Source organism: Chelonia mydas, chromosome 4 (genome assembly GCF_015237465.2).
Source record: "Chelonia mydas isolate rCheMyd1 chromosome 4, rCheMyd1.pri.v2, whole genome shotgun sequence".
NCBI classification, from domain to species: Eukaryota; Metazoa; Chordata; order Testudines; family Cheloniidae; genus Chelonia; species Chelonia mydas.
In genome coordinates, this window is record NC_057852.1 from 17,813,359 (window position 1) to 17,838,622 (window position 25,264).

At 43.1% G+C, this 25,264-nt stretch overlaps 1 protein-coding gene and 1 long non-coding RNA gene across 2 annotated transcripts in view; one reads left to right on the forward strand and one right to left on the reverse strand.

The window, feature by feature from the left end:
* Window positions 1-5,507, reverse strand: LOC114020792. Its single transcript, XR_006290342.1, has 3 exons — window positions 5,419-5,507; window positions 995-4,215; window positions 1-236 (listed from the first exon to the last, which is right to left on the reverse strand). It is a non-coding gene; the product is annotated as an uncharacterized LOC114020792 (long non-coding RNA).
* BMP3 (bone morphogenetic protein 3) overlaps window positions 4,443-25,264 on the forward strand; it is a 27,139-nt gene continuing 6,317 nt past the window's right edge. Inside the window, exons 1-2 of the mRNA XM_027827963.3 lie at window positions 4,443-5,656; window positions 19,588-20,498. Of these exons, the coding sequence (XP_027683764.2) occupies window positions 5,332-5,656; window positions 19,588-20,498 (1,236 nt within the window). The 5' untranslated portion in view covers window positions 4,443-5,331. The remainder of the gene's footprint in view (window positions 5,657-19,587; window positions 20,499-25,264) is intronic.

Genomic DNA, 25,264 nt, shown 5'->3' on the forward strand with positions numbered 1-25,264 from the left:
TTTTTATTCACTTACTAGGTCATTACCAATAAGCACTACACTAGATATTTCCTTAAGCACAACCAGTGAGACCTAGATGTCTCGGGGGATTGGCAGTAGGATAGGGAACCTCTCCGCTCTAGATTACTGGCTTGGATATGGTCCAGACTGGCAGTGGCTTGAACTCATTGTCATCTTTGCAACATCCTGTGTGAAACGGGTCGGTGATCTCAGGCCAGCTCCTAGTGAACAGGCATCTACAACACAAAAAACTGGTGTTATCTGCAATGGCACCAATTAGCAGGAGCTGGGTAGTGGAGGGAGTGAGGGAGCGAACAACAGCCCTACTCCCCAAGGTTATTTTCACTTGCTCAAAGTTCCTTAGGCCGCAGAGCTGGCGTAGAGAGGGGTGCACTGGACCAGGCCTGACTGCTTTTAAGCAGCGGTCTATACTAAATCTGTACGGCTGCTGCCAGAGCAGGCTGCCTAGTCACAATGCCACTGAAATTTGATCCAGCTGTCCCTTTGTACAGACGGGGAAGAGAAAACTCTCTGCTGGCATAAACCTGGTGGGAACAGCACCTGGGTCAGCTGCCTTGGCAGCTTAAGGGGCCTCACTTTGCATCTGCCCTGTGCAGCTAGAATCATTTCAGGGACCTTCCTCTCACTTGATACAGCTCCACTCCTCCCACAGCGGAGGTGCGGAGAGCCAGAATTTGGCCCTATCGCTATTTTGCTAGAATTTAGCAGCAGTCCATAATCGGAAGACACGAAGCAATACAAAATATGGCAAACCATGGAAAAATAAAACTCGTCTTGCCCCCAGATTACAGGGTAGTTCAACAAGCACTCATGAAAGGGGACGTTAGACAAAGCCCCTGCAATTCAATGTATTTTGTAGGTACTTGAAAGTCTTAATATTCCCAACACATTTGAATCCGGTTTTTCTTGGTCCCTTATATTCTTGTGCTCTTTGCAGTCAATCAGAGCAGCAGCAACAGTACAACAGACTCACGCTTTGACGATGCTGATTTCATGATCCTTTCAAGTGTGCTGATGGCGTAGATGTGCCACGCAAGACAGGCAGGCTGTAAATTCATCATCCATGTCCTCCTCCAGCTGTATCGCTTTTCCAGTCCACTGCTGGATTCTCTCTCTGTCCACTTCCCCTCCCCTCCTAAAAATGACACATCCAGGGTTATACAAACAGATGGGACTTGATTTAAACCTAAATAACCCAGCATATCTGCTGTTTGGATTTTGTTACAATCACACAGAAATGTGTCGCATAGTTAGGAATATTGTTCACGGAAGATGAATATGCTGCATTGATATATGGACGAAATGGCATTTCGAGATGGGGAACGAACGAATAACCTTCCCCAGTGAGGTCTGCTTCTGTACAGTTCACTATCAGATCATTTCATGGGCACGCAGAGGGTGAACCTGTCAGTCCTATGAGGCTCTCTAACTGCCAGGATGTTTATAACATAAGCACAATGCCTATTTTTAGGTGTTAAGAACCGAGCCCTCCCACAAATCCTCACAACTCCTCAACATAGCAGCAGAAATTGTGTAGACTTCAAGGGCCTGATGCTTAGCTCACATTGGTGTAAATCAACAGTTAAGTTTAGATTCTAAGCTCTTTGAAGCAGGGACCGTCCTTTTGTTCAGCGCCTAGAACAAAGGGGTCCAGGTCCATGATAATGGTCCCTAGGCACTACTGCAATAGAAATAATACTAATAAAAATACTTTGGTGTTAAACCTGGGAAAGGGGAATCAGCCAGACCCCAAAAGTCTAAGGACCCAAATCTGCAACCCTTATTCATGATGATTACCAGTAACTTGCATGACTATGTTGTATTCAGCTTGAGTACGAGTTGCACAATCAGGCCCTAAGACATTAAAATTTCCTCCTTTTGAAATGAATCCCCTAGAAAAAACACCCTCTCTCTATTTAGCCTCGTACTCGTAGGAACTTCATTGCCTATTTAATAAATTCAGTCTATGGGGGGTTGAGGTTGGTTGGTTGGTCTGTTTTTTGAACTCCAAATGTTGCAGATTAGTACAAACACAGGTACTGAGCCAGTCTTGCTGGTTTTACTCACATACATTGTCCCATTGATGTCAGGGGAACTATTCATAAACAAGCAGAATTTGACCCCCAATTTGTATTTATGTAGCATCTTTAATAAGCTCATAATTATAGTCTGAGCCCAGTCCTGTCAGCTTTCCACATGTATAACTTCAGCTGAAGTCAATGGGAGTTTAAATACATCAGAACTGCATGATCAGGGCTCAGAACTGGGTGTAAAGAAGGCCTGATTCAGGATCTAACATACTAGACCATAAAGAGTCAGTGTAACTACTGTTTCTCAGGTCCCTAAATACATTCTTAGATCCTTGATTGTAATAGCTGTGGAGTAGACACATTGTGGTTTACTGTGTAAACTATCATACATGCTTGGTTTGTATTAATTATTGCAATCTTTAAAAACTAAATAAAAACAAAAGAAATGAACCCATAAACAGTGCTTTACAAGAAAGTTAAAGGATTTGAAATAAATCCACCAAAGGAATGTGAGATGCCAGACTGGGTTTCCTTCCTTAGCTAACCCAGTTTTGCTTAGGATGTACACACAGTGGGTATGATTCTGCTCTCTCTTAGACTGGTTTTATACTGCTATGACGACAGGGGAGTCACTCCTGATCTATGCTGATGTAAGAACAGAATCAAGGCCAGAATCTGTAAGATCCCTCACGCTTTGGAGATGCCATCTCACACCTAGGCACAACAAAGTACATTTTTAACTGTGAATGACTTTGCCTGTGTAGGCTTAAACCAGACTGTGTCACTCTCTTACAGTTTTATTTAAATGGTTTTCTCATGATATCTCCCAGCAGCAGCAGAGAACACTATAATTAAACACTATAATTAAAGCTGAAATGGCACTTTGATTCTAACCCATATTTTTACTTGCTCCTGTTTTAGACTGAAGATTTCCTTGCTTGATCTCAGCTAGATGTGATTGTGTATGTTGAAATTTTTAGCTAAAATCAATTCAAGTCTTTTTCAGTTTCAGAAGCAAGGAATACTTTTTCTCTTTCAGAAAGAAACCCACCCCATAACACCTTAACTTTTGCATTGTGTCACTTTTGTGTGTTTGATTGCCCTACTTTAATGTATGTTGATAATTACATGCTTATGTAAAATGAAAAGCATGAGGTAACATACTACTGCATATGTATACATCTGAGATATTCAGAAGTGTCTAGCTTTTTGAATGAATCACTGACCACCCATCCTCCGAAAATCATGTCCTTTGATCTTGTTTTGATTTGGCCACCCAGAAACGAAGGCATCCAAAATAATTAGTCACTTTGTGGGTGGAGGGAGAGGAGGAAGGGGAGCGGGGCACGTTAATATACCATATATGTGGTATATTTACCTGCCCCCATATTATATATATGGTACAGTAGTGATGTTACTAAGATTGTCCCCTTATATACACACATACATACATACATGCCTGTATTGTAGTTAATGGGTGGGAATTTTAAAAACTCTTAAATGTGTTGGGCACCCCACTCTCACTGAAAATCAATTAAAGATGGGTGTCTAACTCTCTTATGCAATGATGAAAATTTTAGCCTATACGTGTGTATGGGCTTGCCGTTTATATGGCTATATAATATGCATATGAAAGATATAAACTACAGTATATACATTAGTAATGCATAATGTACAGAGTGAGAATATGAAGACAATGGCAAAAATATTGAGTGATAAATCCCATGTACTAAATGCAGTATCATTTCATATTTCCCTTCTTCAGACCAGAAAGATACTTGTTTTCCAAGCCTGAACAGATGCATATACAAACTTTGGAAGGGCGGGGATTTTTCTACTTTATCTCGTTTCATGTGTTGATTTGTTTGTATGTTTTCATTTCCAGATGTGTGAAGGGAGGATTCCAGATGACAATGACTGCATTTCTCTTGCAGAATGTAATCGGAGTTGAGTTGAAAGGGATATTATTGCACGTTCAATGAGTATATTGTGGCAGTTGGGGGGGGGGGGGGGGTGGCAAAGGGAGGCGATTATTTCCCTCTGGGTGACTGTGAAAAGGTTTGATGAACGAGGCACGTGAAGTCCTTTGCATGGATCTTGCTCAGGTGGGATGCCCCGCTGTAGCCGGATCAGACTGTGGCGCGCAGGATTTCCCTGCTTTTAACTCCCATGAACGCATCGGAAAAGAAAGAAAGAGGCTTTAATGCTTGGAATCAACTGTTCCTCCCTCAGCCCCCTGCTGGGATTCTCTCGCAACGTGCTTGGCCACCTTCCCCGGCCCTGCGCACGTTAGCCGGGGACGGGGCAAAACCAAGGCACGTTTCAGGAGGCGTCCCACCGCCGGGCGGCGGGGCTTGGTCTCCGAGTCAGGTGGGCAGAGCTCCCGGGTCACCGAGCACCTGGAGCACAGGCGCGGGGCGCACGTGTTTCCAGCCCTTTATACGTCCCCAAACGCTCTCCGCCCGACTGCCGCAAGCCGCCCCCCCCCCCCGGGTCTTTTCCTTGGAAGAGGGCGGGTGGAGGTTTCTCTCCCCCCGTTGCCCCGCGGGACACGACCAGCGAGGGTGACCGAGCCGGCCGCGCCGAGCACCGCAGCTCTCGCGCGGGGGGTTGCCTTTGCGGGCTGGTTTCCCCGCTTCGCTCTGCCTCCCGCTCGCAGCCGGCTCCGGCCGAGCCGGCGGCGCGATTGGCTGCGGGTGACCCCGGGCTCAGCCCCGGGAGCCGGGGGACTCGGCGCGCCGCGCACCCTCCCCGGCCGGAGCGAGAGCCCGCGGAGCGGGGAGGCTGCGAGTTCGGACTCCGCTCCGCCGCCGCTTGAGCGCCACCCCCTCACCCGCCTGCAATAATAGTAACCACCGCGGCCCCCCCGCAAAGAAAAAACCCAACCCACCCCACCCGCACCGAGGAAGGGGAACCCCCCTCCCCCGCCCCGGAGCTCATTGCAAACACCAGGCAAGGCGGCGACCGGGGGCGGGGGGCGGGGGGGGTTACTTTCCTTTTCCTTTTTTTTTTTTTTTTTGCACGCATGCCTTTTTGTTTTAAAGCCTCCTGCCTGCAGGATCCCGGGGTTTGCAGCGCCGAGCCGTAGCCCCGCTGCAGAGCGCGCAACTGCCCCCCCGCCCTCCGCGCCGCGGGCTGGTCCCCGCTGTCTCTGGCTGGGGCGGGGGGTGAAGCCGCTGCGGGGCTGGTTCGCGGGCGATCCGCTCCCCTGCGGGCTGTGGGGTGGGCGGCAAGGGGGCTCGCTGCACGCCCGGCTGTCCGGAAAGGGGGGCTGGCCAGGATGGCTGGGGTGCCCCGCTCGCTCTTGTGCCTCTGTCTGGGCTGGAGCTGCCTGTGCCTGGCGCTGGGGGACCTGCTGCGAGCTCACCTGGTGGGGCTGCGGAGGAAGGCGGCCCTGGGAGGGGTCGCGGGCGGCCAAGCCCGGGCGGCAGGTGACCCTGGCCCCGCGCAGCTGCCGCCGCCGCCGCCGGGCGACAAGGTCTCGGAACACATGCTCCGGCTCTACGACAAGTACAGCGGCGCCCGGCGCCAGGAGCTCCCCAGCCGCCAGCCTGCGCACCTCCGGGAGGGCAACACGGTCCGCAGCTTCCGCGCCCTGCCAGCGGGTGAGTACCGACCCCCTTGCTCCGCTCCGCCCGCCCCGCGGCCCCGCTCCCCTCCCCGGGGCCCCGGCAGGTGTTCGGATCCCAGGGCGAGTCTCTCGCAATTGTGTGTCTCCCGGGCTGTCAAAAGCAGGGGCAATGCATGGGGGAAACAGACACCCCCCCTGCCCCCCCCCCCATCTGAAATGTCAGGAGCTCCGAGTAAGCTCCAAAGCTCGTCTCTGTCGCCTGTAGAAGTTGGTCCAGTTAAAGATAGCGCCTCGCCCGCCTGGGAAGCCGCACCGAGCCCTCCTCACGAGAGGCAGAAACTTCTAAGGCTGCCTTACTGGAACCCCCTAAATGTGACACCACCCCCCCGAAACCTGGGGGCCTCTCCCTCCCACTGGGGCTTGGTAGATCTATGGCTGTGACTGCTTGTGGAGGGTGGGAGGAGAGAGGTGAAGGCTGTCGGTGTAGCTGACCGCGCTGTCACTGAAAAGGCAATTGACACTTCATGCAAAGGGGCTGGGGGAAATGTAACGGGCTTTGCGCTGGGTATGAGCACTGGAGGGGGGCTTGTAGGTCTGCAGAGTGAGAATAATCCAAATTTTGAAAAAGCAGAGAAGCTCCATATGGAAACAGTTTACCTATAGTCCGAGATTCCTTTTTCTTTGGGGGGTTGGGCTTTGGTGTGTGCATTTTGCAGGGCTGGCTGTGCAATACCCATGCCAGAGACCTGCTAGCCGTACCCTGTGAGGATATGTGCGTATAATAATCGCTGGATCCTACATGAGTTTAGAGATGGGTGCTCCTTTTTCAGCAGCTGGAGAGGTTAATCCCGCTCTGTTTCAGCACAGCCGAAAATAAGCTGTTTAGTAACGCATTTGCATATAAAACCAAATATATGTAATGTCAAATTGATAACACTTGTATCCAGTTCGAGTTAAGGAAATGTCAAGTAACATTAATAAACGATCCTGCACTGTAGAAGTCAATAGGAGTTTGGCCAGTGACCTTAATGGGGACTGGATCAGGCCCATCATTTTTAAGGTGCTGATAATGTTCGTCCTCTGTCTGAAACCGCTGTGAAGAGATTTCCCCAAAGCTCTCACATGCACAGCTCCTGAAAAATCCATTCATCAGTGAAAGCCTTAGGATGACAATCTAAATACACTCTGGAGCTTTACTGGCCAAATGACATTTACAGTTAATATACCATTTAGACTTTTCAATGCAAAAATCCCCTCTTTCTAGCTGCCCTGACTGACACCGTCAAATCAAACTGAAGTTGCACGTTTCAGTTGTTGAAAGCATTAGGATGACCTGTGAGCATTTGGCCGCTGCACTGCAAACTGCAAGATGTTTCTGTAGTATACAGGATTTACGGTTCAAGAAAGCAACTCATTTAAAATGAGCCTGCTCAGGAGAATGAAATAGGCATGCACATAAGCTCTTGCAGAGTGGGGGCCTAACTTTAGCATGTGCATGAGTCTTTGCAGAATCGGGGCCCTAGAGTACATCATGTTTAAACTGACAGGGAACTTCAGGGACTGTAACTTGAAGGTGAAAGAAACAAACAAGTAGTGCTCCCTACACATATACCAATATGTCTTCTGATGTAATGCATAGGCTGCATCATATAGATGGTTTAATTAGTGTTTTATCTATTTTGTTCTAATTATATACTTTTATATTGCTAATGCTCCTATCCCTCTGGTAGCGGAGTGCCATGTATGATACAGTACAACCCTGATTAACCAAATATCATGGGGATTTTGTCTAATCAAGGATTTGCATGATTGAGGGGATTTTCGGTGTAATTAGCAGGCGGTAGGGGACATGACTCTCTTTTGGATAACAGGAAGTTGCAGATAGTTGAAGTTTAGCTAAGTTGTACTGTGTATATCCTATTAAGGGTTATCCCTGTAGCTGTTCTATAATTCCCATTGAACTCAAGGAGTGTTTTGCACATATATTAGGACTGTAAAGTGGCTTTGGGCTCTCTCAGGCAGCTAGATATAGAAATATAATTACTTAAAGTTGATTGCAGCAAAGGTCTATTTAGTAACAAATACAGGAAGAAGAAGATGGTTTTACTTTAAATACAATCGTGCTACAGAATAATTGACCCCTCAGGAGCTCTGTTAAGTGGAGTTTATCTCTTTTGGCATAATTGGGGTTTCGGCTTTAAACTGAAATGCACCAGTAAACCTATCAATATTGAAAGTCGCTTCTTACTTGGGAATATCTGTCTAAAGGGGGGGGGGGGGAAATCTACATTGCCTATTTTGACACTACTTGTTGGCTTCTTGTCCTTTGCAGTTAGTTCTTGCCATGAAGTAGCACATCGTTGATGGGCTAGGTTTTTTGGGTTTTTTTTAATTCAGATCTTTAGAGAAAAAATGAAAGCTTGAAAAATTGCACATCTTTGCTGTTATGAAATTAAGTGAATAGCTAAATATTTCCAAAGCACATCGATGGGACTCAGGCTCTGAAGTCACGTAGATGCTTTTGGAAATTGTACCGTTTGCCCAAGCATGTTTGTACGTTGGCAATCCACCCAGACTGTGTACCAAAAGAAGCAAGCGTTAACAGCAAAGGGGAAGAAGTATCATCTGTTCCTGATTGTTTGGCTATCTGGTCATTTCAGGAGCTTTTAATATGTAGGGGCCAAAAAAAAAAAATGCTGGAAACCTGAAATACAGTGTTGTGATTCCAAACTATTATATTCCATTAGACTTCTCCATCCCTACAATATGTGCCTTGCTATAGACACATTATAAAGCCTCATTTACTACTCAAATATTTTTCATGACACTAATTGATCAACCCTGCTGTCGTTTCACATGCAAAAGTCCCAATGAAATCATTGTCTGGGACTTCACAACCGCCTAAGAGAAGTAGTTCCCCAACTCCCATTGAAATTCAGTGAGCTGGCTGCTGAACTCCCCCCGAGGCTTCTTTGAAAATCCCAGCCTTTGATTCTTTAAAGGCTACAGTACGGATTGGTTGTTAAGGACCTGATCGTGCATACACTGGGCATAGTGCAAACTACTGTGAGTAGCCAAATTCCTCTGGAAGCAAGAGACTTAAGGCCCAATCCTGAAAACATTCACTGCTTGTTTACTACTGTGAGATGGTCTGTCCAGGACAACGCATAATAAGTGTTTGCAGGGTCAGACCCTAAATCTGTTGGTGTCAGAGCCTGTGGACCTGAGGTATGTAAAGATTTCCCTACACTGTTCCAATTAAGCTGCTTCTGTACGGTTTTAGTGCTGAGGGACAGGGAATACCTACTTTTAATCCTACCTGTCCTATCTTTTTAAAAGCATGGTCTCTTATGCAGCAGGCTGCAGCCTTCTCAATGTTTCCTATTGATGCACATGTCCTGATTCTGAAATATGCTGAAAAAGAGAATGATACAATCCGGACTGAGTGGTATTTGCTCCTTTAAACACACCTGATTAAAGGTATTTATTGTTCTAAACCTAGAAGGCCTTTGGTTGAAATCCTATCTCTGTGGTCTTTCTGATTATATTTATACTGTTACTTGACTGTGGGTGGCAGCAGTCCTATGAACACACTGTTCACTAACCCCTTTCCTCCTCCCCCAATACTTTCACAGTTCAAGTGCCAAGGCAATAAATTTGAAGTGGTTATAAGTTTTTCTGACACTTTTATAAGTATTTATGCAACATATTTAACCAGTTAGGGGTTGTCTTCCCTTTTCCTTAGGATACAGCAGCTCATTTGTAAGGTTATTGATGGCAGAAACTTGCAGTTCTATAAAACCTTAGATCAAATGATGGGGGGAGGATGGCAGGGGGAAAAAAATCTTATATTTACTTAAGGTTAAAAGTAGTTAATATTTGGCTTATAATGCAATAGAATTAGGACACTGACAGTATTCCCTTTTGAGCTGTTTTGTTTCCAGATTCTGTCCTTAGCTTATTAAGACATTCTCCGTGTAAATTTCAACTCTCCCTCTCTTCTCTCCCCCTCCTCCCATTCCTGTTCATATGACCATATTTAAACCTCATTGCCACCATTCCCTCAATAATTTAGGATGATGTCCCTAACTGATAAGGGACCGATCTTATACTCATGAGACCAGTAAAGCTCCCATGGAAATCAGTGCAGGTTTGCCTGAGTCAGTTATGAGGATGGAATGGGGTCCTTCATAGGACCAGAGCAAGAGTTCAGAAAAAGATATTTCCACTGATCTAATTTACAGTGTAACTGAGAAAGGAGGTAGATTAATTTTTCTGAAAATACAATTATCAAAAATAGCAAATGAGAAAATATATGGAAGTTCTTGAAAGCTTGCTGTCCACAACACTTTACCTTCATTAAGAACTTTTGGCTACTATACAATTTTGATAACATGACATAAAGGAAAGTTCTTTGCTAGATTTCCAACTAACCCAGCTGGCAAACATTCTGGACTTTATAAAGATAACACATGTAGTCTAATGAGTCCAAAAATTGGGTACCATCACTAGAAATCCTACCAATCTTTTAGCCAAACAAAAGAAAGGGCATCACTTTTGAACGCTGAAATCTTACGAAGTGACAAGGGCAGTTGAAAATATGGATGAAAAAATAAGTAATGAAAACAAACTTAATGATTATTGTAAAATTAAAACTTTGCCTGCTACGGATGGAGTTTTCAGAAGTACGTAAGGAAGTTGGGATTGAAAAGTCCACCCTACGCTGAACTGAAATCCTTTGCTTATAGGGGGATAATCTTGCAGTGGCAGAGAAATGGACTGAATTACGTAATTGTTTTTCTTTTCTGATTTAGATATTTCTTCACATGTTCTTTTTCATTTAGGCAAATAAAAATATTTTTTTTAAAAATACAGTTAAATCAACTTAAAAGTTTAATTGTTGAGTTTTTACATCAGTCAGTAAGAACTTTAAAAGTCCCTCACCAAGTAAAAACAATGAACTAAATTTAAATATGTGGGAATATACATCACATTTGATACGTCAAATTCTGGCACAATTTCCTCTCGCTGACTTGAATGGAGTTACTCTTGATTCTTCCTGTGTATGAGGCTGATCCTGCATAGGATTCAATGGATGTTCAGCCATTGATTTCAATGAGAGCAGGATCAGACTGTAAACTAGAGAGCAGTCAGAAACATATAGTAGTGAGATATTCATGGGATGAAATCTGCAGTCCTTGCTCCGGTAAAACTCCTCATTTGTTTCAAAGACAAATTTTGCCGGAGTAAGGCAGAGAATAAGGCTTATAGTTCTTTGTCTCAGAACGTCCCAAGGGTGAGTTATTCTCCATACCACATGAACTAGAAGATTTAAGCATAATAAGGGTAGATTAAGGAAATGTGCAGTTATAACTGAAGTACTGTTCTTAGTTTTGTAAACATAAGTCTGACATGTAAACTTGATTTTAACTTAATGGTTTCTTAGTGCTTGTTAAGTGCTGTTGCAATCACATTTGTAAGAAGAAAGATAGGAGGGGGGAAAAAAAACAATAAAAAACCAACCAAAGGGAAAAAAAACCCACCTGTTTTTTTTTATCAGGTTTCTAGGACATTAGGGGACCAGCTCTTCAGCTGGTGTAAATTGGTGTAGCTTCATTGATTTCAATGGAACTGTATTAATTTACACTATGTGAGGTTTTGGCCCTGAATGCAAAGTTACAACCCAGAAAAAATGTTTGTCTGAGTTATCAACCTTGGAAGATGGGACTTCTGAAATGCAAACTAAAACACCTTTACCAGAGCATCATGAAAGGGGAGACCATCAACTTGAAATGGAGTCAGTTTTGTTTTTGTTTTTTTTAAATGTGTTTAGAGTAATTTCAGGTATTACATCTGCTCATGAGCCAATTTTTGTGGTTTTATAACCACCTTTTCCTATTTTTAAGACTATTTTTCTTCCCTTTGTTGTGGCACGAAACACCCACACAGGGACACCTTGGGAAACTGAGTATAGTGAAACTGACTAATCATTAATTGCAGTCAAACTGAAAAACAAAATAAAGAAAACTCTACTTTTTGTCCTCTAACCTCCTTCAGGGGTCATTTGCAACAGCAGCTTTCAAAACATTCTGATAGAAGTGTGACATATATATATATTTTAAGTTGTTGGTGACCCCTTGAGTCCCACCACTTCAGATGAAATACAAACAAAATTGGGTTCTTTGCATAAGAAACTTGAAAGGTGAGACATTATGAGTTAGCAACACTGGGTCTAGCACTATAAACCTTCTCTGCTTGGAAATTGATAGGAGCTACACAGGACGAGGGCTTGCAGGATCATGCCCAGAATTTGTTTTGGTTGGTGTAGATTCTGGTCTTGGGCTGGATTTAGTGACTGATATATCGCCATTGACTTCAGTGGAGTTACTCCTGACTTGCACCAATGTAAGTGATAGGAGACTCAGGCCCTATGTGTTACCTAGTTGAAAAACCCATCGTTTAACCAGTTTACTGATATTAGTCTTTGTACTACATAAGAGTACACTCGCTATGGGTCTGATATTCTTCTCACAGTGGTATAAATAAGAAGTAACTCACCTGAAGGAAATTTAATTACAGTACTGTACAACTGGTGTAAACAAGAGGAGAATCAGGCCTTATATATCTATGTATATCTATCAAAGAGCAAATAAATTCACCCTTATGAAATTGGGATGAAAATCCACAAGCCCAGGCATGAAAATCTATTTATTCACTTTTACAGATGATTTTATACATAACTGCAGTTACTTTACATGTGGATTGCAGTATTGAGTCCATATTATCCGCTTTTACAGATGATTTTTTACACACACACACACACACACACACACCCCTACCTCTGCAATTACTTTACATGTGGATTGCAGTATTGAGCCCATATACAGGAACAATTCTTTTTAAAGAAAGAAGTCCATAGTTCATGGATGGGTACTATAAACCATATATTACTTTCAGAGCTGGTATGACCTCTGTGTTTAATTTACAAAAGACATAGTACATTTAGGACGTGTAAGATGCATATTAAAATCTTTCCAGTCATAAAACACCTTCTGTAAATTAGTTACTGAGCTTGCATGTTTGTTGCTTTTCCGAGTTTTTTTTTTTTTATTAAAGCTATTATAAGTTTAATAGAAGGATGGGGTTTTTTTGAAATTCCAGGTATCAACCATCAGATCAATATTACAGCCGAAACTTCTTCTTTTAAAAAAATGAATCTGGTGCTATGTTTAACAAAATTGGAAAGTTTTATATTTTTACATGCATAATTTAGAAATATCTAAATTAATTGGGGAGTTTGGGAGAAGGTTGATAGGAAGGGATAGGGTAAAGTTGGGGGGAAAGAAATTTGGCATCAAAAATTGTATTCCCGGCCTTGAGATGTTCTGTTCCAAGTTTCAGCTCAGTTGTGCTATGAACCCATGAAAACAGGGTTTTATAATGGCAATGCTGATACATTCTTAACTATATACTGGTGAAAGTAAACTGCTTTAATATCTAATTTAAACTATGGATAATGATGACTGTATAGCTAAATAGCCCTCATTATTGCATCCTTTTTCACCCATGGGATAGATTTGGCAGTCCATAAAAATGTCAATATATCCTCTATAAAGGTAAACACACCACATGTTAGTGGACTGGTTCCAGCTTATTGATGCCTGGGAATGCCCCTTGTAACATGAATACATGTTTATGCTGGTGATGTCAGTTTTCGCAGCTTTGCCTTTTAAATACTTTTTATGCCAGTAAGGGCAGTAGGCGGCACAAACAGCTGTGGGCTCTTGTGGGAGGAAGAGAAAGCACAACGGTTGCCTTTGAAGAATCGTCATATACGAAAAGGTACCGCACAGTGCCATCAGGGGTCTGTTTCCCATTCGAAGTATGGGTAACTTCACGAGCATCTCTGATATCACTGTGTAGAAACTGGCTATGTCTACACTACCGCGGTAAGTCGACCTATGCTACGCAACTCCAGCTATGTGAATAACATAGCTGGAGTCGACATACCTTATGTCGAGTTATCGTGGGGTCTACACTGCAGGGGGTTGATGGGAGAAAATCTCCCATCGACTTAGCTTGCTCCTCTCATTGGGGGTAGAGTACAGGGATCGACTGGAGAGCGATCTGTAGTTGATTTGGTGGGTCTTTACTAGACCGGCTAAATCGACCGCCAGTGGATCTATCTCAGAGCGTCTAACCCTGCCATAGTGTAGACCTCCCCTGAAGGCAAATGCTGACTTGATTAAGGGTGTTGTCTACAAGTCTGTCGTACTAAACACAGAATATGTACATATTTAGTTCTACTTAGAGGGAACCTTCCTGCTCTAGATCGCACAAGGCTTACCCGTCTTTGTGGAGCTCCATCTCTTGTGCTCTTACAGAAAGCGGGTGCGATTTGGCTCCAGGGGAGGTTTGCCATTGATTCCAATGAGGTCAGGATTTCATGCAAGAAAACTGAGACAGAGAAGTTAAATGTCTTGTTCACTGTCACATGGTGAGTCAATATAGACTCGGAGTTAAGGCCGGGTGAGTCTGATGCCCTAGTGATTGGACCACGTCTGCCTCCCCAGGATATACTGCATGAATATAAGCAATAAAGTGTGTTTGTGCTGTGTCTACCACAATGTGGCTCTGGTCCAAACTGGGGCTCCTACACGGTACCACAATACAAGTAATAATAATAAGTGTGTTTGAAGTCTGTCTTGTCCATTGCAATTTACAAGGGGCTGAAAACCATAGGGCCTGATTTTCCGAAGTGCTGAGCATGCAAGGGAAAAATCTGGCCACTTCATTTAGATGCCTTAATGGGAACAATCCTCGCCTTTTAAATCTGACCTTGTGGTATCTAGGTGCCAGGGGAGAATCTGGCTCCATATTTTCAGCCAATAAACTGATCTCTCCTTCTGATTATCCGCTTCAGTAACCATATGCAAAGCAGTAATACTCCACCGTTGTAAGACCCCCTCTCCCAATGCCGCCTGATCCTGAGAGAAAGCATTGGCAGGAGTGTTGGGCACCAGGCCCATCTCCAGTATTGTAAACGCTCCTCTCTGGGCTTTCTCTCTTCGGCATAAAATACCCGGAGATGTGTATTCAGGTCTGTTGATGAACATTTCATACACAACTGAATAGCAACAGGGAAGGATTGACTATGCAAATAGGCAGTGAAGTGTTTCGCCATTTTGTTTGATGTGGAAAGCATATCAAAGGGCTGTTCTGATGCCATCCCTTGAGAGTGCTTAGATTTTTTGACCTGTAGAATTATTTTGTTTGAGACATAGACTACTGTTTCACTAGATTATACTGTATGTAAACTCTTTAAATCCTCTTATTGGGAGGAGACAGTGTGGCGTAGCAGATTGAGCACTGAACTGGGGCTCAGGACACCTGAAATCGATTAGCAGCTTTGAAATCAACTGATAAAAAGTCCTGTATAAGAGCTAAGTGGTATTATCAGGCCTAATTTCATTTAAACTGCTCTGCCATGTAAATGGGAGTCAGGCCCAAAGTGTCATTTTTTTAAAAAAATTATATTTATTTTACAAAGAAACCTCTTAGCCATTATTCATATCATAAAGGCCAAATCCTCAGCTGGTGTAAGTCAGTCTGACTATTGAAGTCAGTAGGGAGAAAGGCTGGTCTGGTTCATGACTGTAGAAAGAAAAAAAAATCCTACAGGACCTTCCTATTCTGTAACATGCTCCTCAGTAGCTCTTGACTTTAATCAAGAGTTTGAACTGTAGTGTTTGTGGGAGCCAGTGCTTAGTAGCGTATGTTCTTTGGGTTTAAGTGCTGCAGTCTCACTGTGAGATCGATGAGAGTTTTACCTGAGAAAAAAACTGCAGGATCAGGTACCTTGTGGCTAAACCCTCTTTTAAATCTTCATCCTTTGTTTGATACTTCAGGGGTTTGTTTTAATTTGTCTGCTGCCCATGCTTTGAAATCCATTATCCCTGTTGCATGAAGGGTGAATTGAACTCTGTTCCGAAGTGATGTCAAACCAAGACGTACATTTTTGTGTATTTTTTTGTTTTAATCTAATTCAAAAACCAAATACAGAACGCATCCGTGACAATAGCTAATAATCAGCCAGCATGAGTTACATGCAGGTGGGAAACTGGATTAGTTCCTTGCAGTCTTTCCTTAAGCGGATTGTATGAAAGCAGCACCATCTATTGGTAGCACGTGATGCTTGATGGTAAATATTTTTTATTTTATTTTTTTTTAAGAGTGCAAGAATGGCTTGTCTGGTTTTGCTTGTTAATCAAAATACATATTGCCCCCTTCATGTGTATCACAAATCAGTTAGTTTTTTTTCTTTTTTAAGCAAGAGCAGATTAATTTGTGTTCCCATTTTCTTTTGTTCCGAGATTCTGAACTGCTACCATTTTTGTTATGAATAGAATTGCTAAAATCCAAAAAGAAAAACTTGACTCTGCATGTAAAAATAAGCTCATACAACAGATACACTCATAACATAATTGTCCCTATGAATAGATTGATGTAATTAATTATTTGTAGATGTATTTATTAGTCACGTGTTCATACAGACCCCAACGGAGATCAGGTGGTCATGTGCTCGGTGCTGCACAGACAAGTAGTAAGAGACTGTGCCTGCCCTGTTTCTACAATAAAATAAATTAGGATCTAATCTGTTGAAAACCAAGTGTTCAGGTAATGATTCATAGACGCAAATTCTGCAGTTTAGTTCATTTAATCTAAGCACCTGGAAGTTGACCTACCTGAACATCTCGAATCCACAAAACCCATCAGAAAGCATGTGAAGACAGGTTCTTGTTTGCGTGGGATTCTCAATTCTTCCTGCTGGGTCAGAAATTTTGCATAAACTATTCTTCCTTGCCTTTGCAGAACAATGAACATAATAGAATAGATGTTTTCCATCCCTTAACTGTGCGCTACCCGCTTTTCCTAAAACTCTTGGGCTCTATTAGCAAAAAATGGGAAAGAGATGTGTTTTTTTACTTCATTTGCTGGCTTTATTCAGACCTTACTGGCAATTTTGATGTTGCCAGTCAGAATCTGGAAGCCCAGAGCTCCATCTTTCCCCAAAACCCCAAACTTTTTGGAACGTCAGAGGGGGAGAAAGTGTTGATTTGTGTTCAGTTGAAGTGCTTGGGCAAAGGTTAATATCAGCAGTCATTTTCTTTATCCAAAGACCTGCTCATCCCTATTTACATGGGCACTTCTGGATATCATTTTGTCATTTCTTTTAGATGAAAGAACTCTTTCAAAACCCTGTGAACTAAAATCCCTCCTCAGACTCTTGAGAAGGTGGATTGCCATGACGTCAAAGAAGGTGTAAACTTAATGTGTTGGTTTGTTTCCAGTCCTTTTGGGGGCTGTTGCCTGTTCCACTATAGCTGTATTTTCCATACAGCCCAATTTTACAGCTCTCCGGTGTTCCTTAACGTTAGAATCTATATTTCTGCCAGTTTGACCAATGTAAACGTCATCGCAATCTGAGCATAGAACTTGTTTTACAGAAAACCTGCTGTTGCTCGTTGTGACCCAATGGAATCACTTTTATGCTGATAACCCAAACACAAGCTTAAATGCCCTGGTGACACCCAGCCCCTGTTGTAGTGTGTCTTTGGGTTGTGCGAGATACCTGTTGGACTGACCTCTGTAGTTTGAAAGCCGTGGAAATCCCCCTTTCCACAAGAACCTGCTCACTGGCACGGTAACATTGTGGCTATATGGAATTATTGCCCTTGATTTGTTTCCTTGTTGATTATGCGTACAGGAAAGAGGGTGTGTTTGACCCTTCCACTCCAATAACATGGATGTCTTTTCTCATTAACACCTTGTTTCAGATCTTGATTCTTCTTTAGCAGCCTCCTCCTATCTCTAAAACATTGTGCACAGGTTGTTTTTGACTTCTGCACCTTGAAATGTGACATCATTTAGTGCACTGGATCAAAATGTGACCTGCTTATTCTGGAGGAAAGTTTATGCTGTGGACTGTGATCTGCATTAAAAACAGGATGCAGTAAGCATGCCATTAATTTGTAGTAAAGATCTGTAAAATATCATGTCATGGATTAGCCAATTGTGCAGAAATATTTCTTCTCTTATTGCCTTACCCAAGCCTTAAAATAACCGTACTATGGCTCTTGATGTACTCTGAGGGCTGGTGGGACTAGAGAAGAAGCCTTTTGCTTTTCCCCATCTTTCGAGGCTTGCTTTGTTTTTACTTAGGTATATGTTTTTGATTATTCTCCTAATTTTGTAGTTGTTGCTGTTCCAGTCTCTAGCCCAATGGACATGTAGTGCTCTAACACAGTGGCTCTCAACCAGGAGTGCATGTCCCCCAGGGGTACACAGAGGTCTTCCGGGGGTACATCAACTCATCTAGATATTTGCCTTTTTTTACATAAAAATCACCAGCGAAGTCAGTACAAACTAAAATTTCATACAGACAATGACTTGTTTATAGTGCTCTGTATACGATCCACTGAAATATAAGTAAAATATTTATATTCCAATTGATTTTATAATTATATGATCAAAATGAGAAACTAAACAATTTTTAAGTAACAGTGTGCAGTGACACTTTTGTATTTTTATGTCTGATTTTGTAAGCACGTAGTTTTTAGGAGAGGTGAAACTTGGGGTATGGAAGATACATCAGACTCCTGAAAGGGGTACAGTAGTCTGGAAAGGTTGAGAGCCACTGCTCTAGCATGCCGGGAACCAATCTACAAATACAGGGTGAAATTTACCCTGGTTAAAGGGCCAGCGCTAGGGTTCTATTCGGAGTGAGATTTGCATGATATGTAGACTTTCTGCCCGGGCCCTGATGTAGCAGAACACTTACAGCGCTTAACTTTTGTTTGTTTGTTTTTTAGTTTTTGAAGTTTACAATATTTTGAAGAAGGAAGTGTCACACATCCCAATTTATATTAGTAATTATCCTGGCACATTGTACACGTACGTTTCTGAATGACAGCTAGACACTAAACAAAAAATAAAGATCCAAAAGTGTAGTCCCCATTTTACAGATGAGGAGCTGAGGTGCAGAGAGATTAAGGATGGAATTTTCAAAGGCGCCATTGAAATTCCATGGGATTTGGGTGCCTAACTCAATTGGGCACCTTTGATAATGCCAGCCCAACTGGTTTGCCTGAGTCACACAAGAAAGCTGGGAACTGAGCCCAACTCTTCTAAGCTCTAGCTCATTCCCTACACCTATCCTCTGTTGGTAGGAAGATGTTAGGGTTGAAGCATACTGGTAAGTGGATACGTTGAAGCTTAAAAAGATTGATCTGAAGCCCAGTGTAGTCAACTAGGACTCTTTCTATTGACTTCAGTGGGTTTTGGATGAGGTCTAAACTGCAACTGCCCATGCCAGACCTCTCCTGGACAGAGAAAGAACATTTGTTCTCTAATAGGGTCAAGCTAGCCATTTGCACACATGCTAAATAAACAGACATTAAAAAATACACTTGGCTGTCAAATTCCTGGATGTTCTTTTGCAGTCTTCAGTGTATCCTTTCAAGCAATCCTGCTTCCTGTGACATCGTTTGCTTCCTGACCTCAGAAGGGTGCAGTGTGGATGCACTCATTGATATGTGCTAGGCACTCAAATAGTCTAATGATGTATAAGTACCTAGTTAGTTTCCAAGTTCAGTCAATCCTTGGCCTCTCTCCTGAGGTTGCCAACAAAACAGCTTGTTGCTGTTGAATTTTCTGTGATGCGGACACTTGGCCAGTGAGAACTGAACAGTAAAGTGTGTTCTTTAAAATCGAACGCAGGATGGGGAGGACTGTGTGGGGACTGTATATTCAAATGTAATGGTCTGCTCCTGCTCCCATTCAAGTCAATGGGGAATTATCCATGGGATTAGTGAAGATAATACAAAGCAACAGGTAACCCTGGCCCTTTGATCTTTCGTGGTGTTAGAATTTCCTATGTTCTCATGTGAATATTTATTCTTCTAGGGAGCCCAGGAAGCAAAGAGCCACATGTTTTTAATCTGACCTCCCTAACCAAGTCTGAAAATATCTTGTCAGCTTCGTTGCATTATTATATTGGGGACCTACTAAATGCTACTTGGAGTTGTCCCCGATCCGGAGGCTGCTCTCGTCATGGACACAGGAAACCTGAAATTCAAATAGATCTCTCAGTGTTGAGCTTTCCTTCTGATGGGAACCAAACTCGAACCCTGGGACGTTTTCTAATAAATGTTTCCACAGCTTATCGGGATGTCCTTTCCTGGCAGTGGAAGGACATTACTCATGTCCTGAGTGAGGCAAAGCAGAATGATGAACTTCTGATTGGTGTGAAAATGGCCTTGACTGGCCGCTATTCCTGGAGGAGGATGCCGTCCTGCTATGAACCTTACATCCTGGTGTATGCCAATGACTCTGCTATTTCAGAACCAGAGAGTGTTGTTTCTAGCTTGCAAGGACACCGAAATTCCCTGGTTGAGGGCTTCCCCAGACCCAAAAGCCACTCAAAGAGCAGCCTTGGTGAACAGCGACAGAAACGTTCCACCAACATCCTGTTGCTCTTGCAGAACAACGAGCTCCCAGGTGCCGAGTACCAGTACAATGAGGATGAGGGATGGGAAGACAGGAAACCCTACAAAACCCTCCAGCCGCGGCTGGCAGAGAGGACAAAGGGTAAGAAAAAGCAGAGAAAGAACAACAACCAGAAGAGCCAAACACTCCAGTTTGACGAGCAAACCTTGAAGAAGGCAAGAAGGAAGCAATGGAACGAGCCGAGATACTGTGCGCGGCGCTATCTCAAAGTGGATTTTGCAGACATTGGCTGGAGCGAATGGATTATTTCCCCTAAATCCTTTGATGCATATTACTGCTCAGGTGAATGCCAATTCCCCATTCCAAAGGTACAGTATTTTTTTTTTCCTCGCTGCCTTATTCTCCTATCTCCAGGAAAACACATCTAGGTTTGATGAACTGCACATATTTGTTTACATCAGTAAAATTCAGCTTGGCTCCTATTAAGCTCTAGACTGTAGTAAATAAGTAATATTTTATGTCTGTTCTTTAAGGGATGGTTGTTAAAAATAGCTAATATGAAGTCAGAATTGCTTTATGCAAAGATATAAAATCAAAGTTCTGTAGAAGGATTATTTTTGTCCAGAGTCCAAATGTGCCGTAAATTGCTTATTGGGTAATAATAATGTGTGAACTGGTGACCGTCCAGTTTAATCAAGCATAATAAAGGACTGATCCTATAAATGCTTATGACCAAGTATAGTAATTACCATACTGAGTTCGTCCCAATAGAAAACAATGAATGGGACCACTCAGAGTAGTAAGCGCTATTCTTGGTAGTAAATATTTGCAGAGTGGGGCTCTAAAGCTGCTCTGAAAGGGGCACGGGGGTGTAGAGTCCTAGAAGTAGATGGGACTCTGAGTATCAGCCCAGGAGCTAATCAAATCAAAATCTTAACAGTCATTTCCCAAAGAGCTGTATCCTCTGTCCAGTGCTATCCTGAGATACATACATAAGCACAGGGGACCTGATCCTGGAACCCTTACTTTAGCGTTGCCCCTATGGCTTTGAGACTATGGGTATGAGTAAGGGTTACTCTGGTGAGTAAGGGTTCCATGATCTGGCCCCAAAACTGTTGCATGAGCTTGGCTTCTTGAAATCAGTAGGCCAAATTTATTTCTGGTGTAGCTCCGTTGGAGGGTCATGCCCACATCTCCCAACCTTGAATGCAATATGTAACAAAGACCCAAAATGGGGAGGGTGGACACACACAAGTTATTCCTGGAAGCTGGAAACTACAGTAGACGTAGGGTTCATGGTTCTTCCCATAGCCTTATCTTCACCATTTTCTCTTTTTCATGTAACTAATGGTTGGCACTGAAAGCAAAATGATTTCAAATCGGGGTGGAATTTTGGGATTAATCAGAATGATGTCTTTTTTTTTTTTTCTTCAGTGAAAGACAGATGAGATGTATGGTAACATCCAGGATAATTTAGTCTGAAATGGGCATGATCAGAAAGCCTTTACTTATGTGAGCAGTTCTGTTGATTTCAGGGAGACTGCTCACCTGAATTAAGGTTGCAGGATCAGCCTCTAAAACTTTGAGGGCTGGCTTCAGTTTTGTGCCTTTGCCAAGAGCTCAAAAGAAAAACGAGGTTTGCAGTGTTCTTGTAGCCATGTTATTAGAAAGAACAGGTGGGGGAGGTAACCTTTTTAATTGGACCAACTTCTGTTGGTGAAAAAGACAGGCTTTTGAGCGCCACAGTGACCTAAAGAAGAGCCCCGTGGAGCTCGAAGGCTTGTCTCTTTTACCACAGAAGTTGGTCCAATAAAAGGTTTTAACAAGATGATTGTCTTTCAGTGGTAGTAAAATGTTCTACTGGGTCTTTTTGGCTTCTCCCTCTGTGATTGATAGCATCCATGTTCTATCATACCTGTATCCCCACGTATGGGTTTGAAACAGACCCTTAACTTCAACAGGAATTTGACCTGGACTTTTTCCATGTTAACTTTAAGGACATTAAGTTATAACAATGCCCTGGGCATCACTCTGGTTAAGGCTGTGTCAGCATTTCCAATTTCAGCCTCTTGTTTATAAGGTTTTTAAACGCAACTGTAAAAATAAATTGCTCTGGGGATTGACCTTGGCCCGAGAGCAAATAATTCATATATGTAGCAATATTTGAAATAGATCAGTGTGGCTATTTTAATTTACAGGAATGCAAAAACAAAAATAATTTTTAAACTAATTCTCTCAGCTGCTCCTTCTACCTGAAAGCGCTTTACATTTTAAACGAACTTGGGCATGTTGTGAGCTGGGTAATATGGGCAAACAGATGGATATTTTGAAAGAAGTAAAACAAACAAGGAAAACAATTTTAAGCTGCCAGTTATTCTGTATGAGACTGCTCCAAACCCCTTGGAAATCTGCTACTGACTTCTATGTGATTTGGATCATGTCTGACGACGCTATTTTTCTGTCTGTGGACAACAGTTTTTTCCCTATAAACGCTACACTTCAGCGTGCTGGTGTAGAAGCTGCATCTGCATAGTTAAGTGGACCGGTTCCTTGGACGTTGTTTAGGGTCTCTCGATTTAAAAAAATAGTACTTTCTTATGGCTTCGTTCTGCAGGGCTCCAGATCCCCAAATGTATTTCGGCACCCAACTCCCCTTAATTTCAATGAGAGCTAGGTGCCTAAATACCTTTGAAGATCTGGGCCTTCAACTCCCAGTGAAGAGACACTCCACCCAGGGCTGAGCTAAACAGTTCACATCCAATAAGTAACAGGCCATTTCAAAATTGGTGCCCATTCAGAAACACGTATTCACCTGATGGTACCGTGATGGCTTGGTAAGAAGGCACCTGTCCCATGTAGCAGGTGAATGGCACGTATTCAAAATAGACCTGATCGAAGGCCCATCAAAGTCAATAGGAGTCTTTTCATTGACGTCCGTGAGCTTTGGGTCAAACTTCATGTACATAAGAACGTGCACCTTCAACAACAAATGAGCTTTTGCAAAAATATGCTTCAATACACCATAGGTGCACAGTGGGATTGTCAGAAGCGCTTCTTGCCAGCTCTGCTCCCACTGAAGTCAAGGGTTTGGCCAATGCTGAGAGCTTCTGAAAATTTCACCCACAGTTGCTGCTAAATGCCTGTTAACATAACAAAGAAAGCAAGTTTCCTATAAGGATTTACTATATATTTTTTTTTAAATATGGAGATCCCGAGGGAAAAGAGAGGTCCCTTTATCCCACACACTGCCAAACCCCAGAAAATGGAAAGGGTAATAAGAACATGCACTTTCTGTACGAAGCACCTTCTTTGTGTAGCACCCTGAAGGGCCCTAAAACGCTTCACAAACCGTGGGTCTGATTCCCATGGCCTTGCACCTCTGGTAGTGAAAAGCAAATGCAACCCTCCCATTCTGCTGTGATCATTTTACTATTGGAACTAGTTTGTATTCACTGCACGAGTGTAAATCACTACAGGAGGTGAAAAACCTAGAATAAGGGATTACTCACCACCAAATAGGGTCTAAGGTGGCGTCCGTTCTGCACTACACATGCTGCTCAGCAGTCTGGAGGAGGGGAAGTGAAGATGAAATGGTTCTAACAAAGTTGCTATTTGATGTGTAGAGAAGCTAAAGGGAGACAGCGTGCCTACCCAGACTTCAGAGAAGATTTCCCATCTTTTGCCAATTTACCGGAGAAACCGTAGTCGTTTCTTAACAGTCTTCTTTAAACATTTAGAGTCAAATTCATGCTCAGTGAAAGCAGGTGTGAGTCCACAGAGGGTTGAGCTCAGTTGCATCAGGTCTTAATTTGGTTCTGAGAACTAAATGCACTTCACAGTAATGGTTGCTATTTATTGTACGTATTACTTTGTGCCCAGTGGTCCCATTGTGCTAGGCCCTGTACAAACAAGTAAGAGAGAGTCCTTGTCTTGCCTTAAAGTCTACATAGATGAGATGAACAAAGGAAGGACTACTAACCCCATTTTACAAGCGGGTACATGAGGCACAGAGAGATTAAATGACTCGTCCAACATCACACAGGACATCTGTGACAGTCATAAACTAAGCCCAGATCTCCTGAGTCCAAGGTCAGTGCCTTAACCATAAACCCATTCTTCGTCTCTGAACATATTTTTAAAGGCTTGGTCCAAATGTAGGGCTTGATCCTGCATTTCTTAAGCATGCAAAACTCCCGCTTTTGGGGTACATAAGGAATGTCGGATTGGCTCCTTAACCTAAACCTAAACATGACCTTTGAATAACTCTTTCCTGTGTACAAATGGAGCGTATCTAGTTTATTATGGAAGTAGGTGACAGTGTCGTGCCTCTGGTTCCATGAAAGTCAACCGCAAATTCCCATCGATTTTTGGGATCCAAACTGTGCCTGGTGTGCACATGTGCAGTGTGAAATACAATTTGCACCATGTGAACCAAAATCCACTTTGGTTTTCTAGTGAGAATGAAAATTCAATACATGACAAGGAGAAACAGGTAGGTGGAGAGCCATGTAGTATTCTCGATCCATGCGCATGACTCCCATTGACATTCATGAGAGCAGTGTATTTGCAAACGGATACTGTAGCTGTCAGGTAATACCAGAAATTCATCTGTGCTGATGGCTTGACAGCGGTCCCTCGGTGAAGGAGAACTGAGCTCCATCTAGCCTGGTTGACAAACCTGTTGGGTAATTAACAAAAGATGTGCCTCTTCCCCTCCCATCCCCATCCCAAATTCCCAGCCTTACCCTCTCCCTGTTTCGGTTAAATGGTGAGAGTGCTGGCAAAGCCACATGTGCTGAAGTTGCAGAATACCATAGAGCGTACAGGCCAGACAGTCCCTCTCCCAGGTCAGGAATGAAAGTTTGTCGCTGACATCATTCTCTCCACTCCTAATGCATCTCTAATGAAATTCAACTGGGCAGCAAGTCTCTCAAGGATGTGTGCAGCTTAGCAGGTGCAGCCCTAACCACAGCTGGACTCGTTCACAGATCTGGCCACTTGGAGGTTACTGGGTTTTTCCCTTACGCCACTCCCACTCTAACAGAAAATCTCATGTGAGATCCCGCCTGCTTTTCATTAGTAGGAACCAGACCGAGCAGGCTGCCTTCCGGCAAAGATGATGTAACACTCCCGA